The 3,717-nt window shown below is 34.4% G+C and overlaps 1 protein-coding gene across 1 annotated transcript; it reads right to left on the minus strand.

Moving 5' to 3' along the window:
* Positions 1 to 502: 502 nt before the first annotated feature.
* Positions 503 to 1,523, minus strand: LOC308704861 (uncharacterized protein). The gene is made up of 5 exons (XM_081389466.1): positions 1,410 to 1,523; positions 1,183 to 1,244; positions 988 to 1,079; positions 784 to 899; positions 503 to 679 (listed from the first exon to the last, which is right to left on the minus strand). Exons 1-5 carry the CDS (start codon positions 1,473 to 1,475, stop codon positions 596 to 598), a joined length of 420 nt encoding a protein of 139 aa, XP_081245592.1. The 5' UTR covers positions 1,476 to 1,523; the 3' UTR covers positions 503 to 595.
* Between the last annotated feature and the right edge of the window lie 2,194 nt (positions 1,524 to 3,717).

A 3,717-nucleotide genomic window follows, 5' to 3' on the forward strand; every position in this document is an offset into this window, starting at 1 on the left:
TTTGATTGGTTATAGGCCAGCTATGCAGATATTGCTCAGTATACACTAAACCCCCCTTACCCCAATTTTAATACATTCAAATATAATTTTAAAAACACACACAAAGAACAATGAGAAAGTCTGACATTTTTATTAAGGTAAATAAAACATTACAAAGAGCATTATAAACAAGCATTAAAAAGGAATGGGGGAACAAAAATATTTGAGGGGATGAAAATTTAAAGGAACAAAAACAAATATAACATGAACATTATAAACATACATTAAAATGAATGGGGAAAAAGAAATGTTAACAAAGGTGTAAAGGAATAAAATACAAAACGTGGAGATCAGCAACATGCACATCAAAAAGGAACAAATATACAAAGTATACAATATAAAACAATTTAAAATCAATAAATAAATATAGAAATTAAAGTGTATATATGTAAATATTAATTTTTTCAAACTGCCATGATGCACTGGTGGTGTGACGTAGCGTGGGTCAGCCTCTAGTCTGGTTTGTAGTGCCTGGCAGAGAGCAGATAACTCTGTGGTTCTGTTTGGTGGAGACCTCAGCATCCACACTGGCCTTCCATCAACAATAGCATCTTCATCAGACATCAGTTCTATTGTTGCAGTCTTCCACAGTTCCCTTTATGTGTTGGGTTTGTACAACACTGGACATGGTCTCCAGCAACTGCAAAACATGACAGTAATTTAACCACTAAAACACAGAGAGGAGGACAGTTACATTCTGAAGAAGAAAAAAACAACAACTGCTTAACCAGTTTCTTAACTTACCCGTCTCTTTCTTTGACGGTTCTTTGCAGTGTTCTTCATAGTGTTTCTTTTCTTGGCCTTTTCAGGCTGAGCCAAAGAATACTTCCTCCGCAAAGTCTCAAAATACGTCTTGCAACCTGTTAAATAAATCATAAATAAATGTAATGCCAATAAAACTAAGTAAAACAGAGGACATTAAAATGATTACAACATCTTTAAGATTACCTTTTGCACATTCAGGGTCAACGTCTGTAAAAGTTGTCCTTAATTCTTTGAAGAGATAAGTGGTCACAGCCAGGTTATGTGATGAATTTATTCTGGGGGAAAAAGTTGCAGGCATCATCAATGAAATTCAGTTTTAGTATTTCAAATCCATATAGTGGTAGATTAACATTTACAGTATACAATACGCAGTCTTACCCGGTTTGTGGATCGTATTTGTGTGGGTTGTTCTCTGAATTATGGAGGCGCTTTACGGGTTCCTGTAAAGTTTGAAATTAAAAAGCGTTTAAATGGATTCACAATCTGCAAGAACCTCAAAAGTGAATTTTCAGTTTGAATAAGTTGGCCATCACAGTAAACATAAGAGACAAAACATATCAGTTCATAAGTCTTTAAGATGTCACTCAGCGCCTCTGATATCTTACCGGTTCGTGCCGCCTTCTGCCTATACAAGGCCACCAGTGCAGGTGTGTGTTGGTCAAGCACAGCATAGAACTGGTTCCGTATGTTGACGTTTGTGATGCGTTGGAACTCAGCACAAAGCTACAAAAACAAACAAAAATAATTATATAAAAAGACTAATACTCGATTTGCAACCGAAAACACATTTGTGATGCAACATGTTCCGTTAAAATACATTGTTGAGCAACATGGTCACATGCAAAGTGATAGTTCTTACACACAGTGAATAGTGGCATTTGCTGTTCCATTTGAATGTGATACATATTAAAAACTTGGCAGTGAAATATGTGTGAAGAGTGGCAGAAAAGAGAAGCGAGTCTGTTTTACCTGTGATTCAATCCGAAGAGCCGGCCATTTCCCCAAGAAGTCCTTCACCTGCACAGATAAAACAATCAATATGAAACCAGTCAAATTATGCAATCAACCTCTTTAATGACAAATTAATGATACAGAATTTCAAGTGAATGTAACTTACCGATAAAGTTGCTCTCTGGTGACAATGTAGGTCTGCACATGCACACAAAAACAGACAGCAAGAGATTTAATTTTTAAGAGACGTTTGATTGATGCTAATGAATTAGGCTCCAAATAAAAGAAATGGTGAAAAATAGTTACAGACTAAATTAACATTTGAAGTCACCTTGATTTTGGGGATGCTCACTGCACTCCTTCCACTTAAACCTATAATGAAAAGACGTTTGTAAAGGGTTTAATAAAAACTTGCATAGTTCATTCGGTAACTATTATGTCCATAACCTTAACTTTGTTTGAGTAAAAGTTAACGTAACTGCTAACGTTAGCCACTAGCTCATTTGGGTGCATCAGCATGTAGATAACATCACATTGAACTTGCCAGAGCAGGGCGCTTAACACAAACAGCAGCAACACACTCAAAAACAGAAGGACTATCGCTTGCTGAAAAGAGTTATTGACTAACGTTAACATTATTGCCCTGCCACGACATTAACAGTACACAGGATATTATCTGTAACTAGCAGGCGGACTGACGGCAATCGCGCCCGCGGCACCGCGCTTGCAACTTAAAAATAGCCTCGTCTAAGTCAAATATCACGTGTAATATGATATTCTTACAATATTACAACAAGCAAAGTAGTTTTGAAGTGTTTTGGTTTACTTACAAGTTGTTTCATTCTTGATACACGTCGCTCAAGAGGGTAGCCATCTTGGACAGATTTTTCAGGTAACGTCAGCTGCACGTCATGACGTCATATCACGTGATCGACAGTACACTTTAAAATAGTGAGTAAACCAGCGGTGTTCACTCAGAAACGCTGAGGCACACAAACATAAAAATACATAGGCTATTTGTTCACAGACATTAATAGTTTAAAGGTGGATTAAATCAGCAAGAGATTTTAACTGTAGTGACCTCGGTCTTCAATTCAGTGGAGTAGAAAAGCTCAGGTTCCTTCTACCTTTTTAATAAATATCAAGTCACCTTTATTTATACAGTGCTTTTTACAATAGGCCTACAGATTGTTTCAAAGTAGCTTTACAGAGATAACAGGAAAGTAATGCAAGACAGTTTGTTTCCAGAAGAAAATAGCTTCACAGTCCAGCTTAAGTCAGTTCAGTGGTGATTCATTTTGTTGTATAAATAAATAAATAAATTTAACTGTGGATATATATAGCCACTTTGGAGAAAACCGTGATGTCATCGTCCAGCTCAGCTCAGATCTCATATAATAGTGTCAACGCAGGCAGATCAATAATATTGTTGAATATTAAATTAAATTTCCCCAACTAAGCAAGCTAAAAGCCAATTGTAAAAAAGGTGACAATTGTTGTTGTCTGCAATTTGTAAAACTTCACAATAAAATTTGAGATATTCTGAAATGTTTGGTTCATTTTTCTTTATTTGTTCCATTAAATTTATTGCTGGGAAAAAAATTAATCGCATCCAAAATAAAAGTTTGTGTTTGCATAATATATGTGCGTGTACTGTATATAATTATTTTGTATATATAAATACACACATATGCATGTATATATTTAAGATTTTTATTTTTTTTATTTTATTAAATTATTTATATTTATATATAATATAAATTGTGTATAAATATATATACAGTATATACATGCAGATATTTTTTAAATAAATACATGCATATGTGTGTATTTACAGAATAATTATACACAGTACACACACATATATTATGCAAACACAAACTTTTATTTTGGATGCGATTAATTTTTTCCCAGCACTAATTAAATTCCTTTGTTTATTTCATTAAATATTCAGATGTTTTT

Source organism: Scardinius erythrophthalmus (genome assembly GCF_964197995.2).
Source record: "Scardinius erythrophthalmus genome assembly, chromosome: 16".
Taxonomy (NCBI): domain Eukaryota; kingdom Metazoa; phylum Chordata; class Actinopteri; order Cypriniformes; family Leuciscidae; genus Scardinius; species Scardinius erythrophthalmus.

Coding starts and splice junctions, on each gene's coding strand:
- LOC308704861 (XM_081389466.1), bottom strand. CDS start 1,475: ATGCTGTGCTTGACCAACACACACCTGCACTGGTGGCCTTGTATAGGC. Junction 900..987: donor TGACCCTGAATGTGCAAAAG/GTAATCTTAAAG, acceptor TTTATTTAACAG/GTTGCAAGACGTATTTTGAG. Junction 680..783: donor ACCGTCAAAGAAAGAGACGG/GTAAGTTAAGAA, acceptor CATGTTTTGCAG/TTGCTGGAGACCATGTCCAG.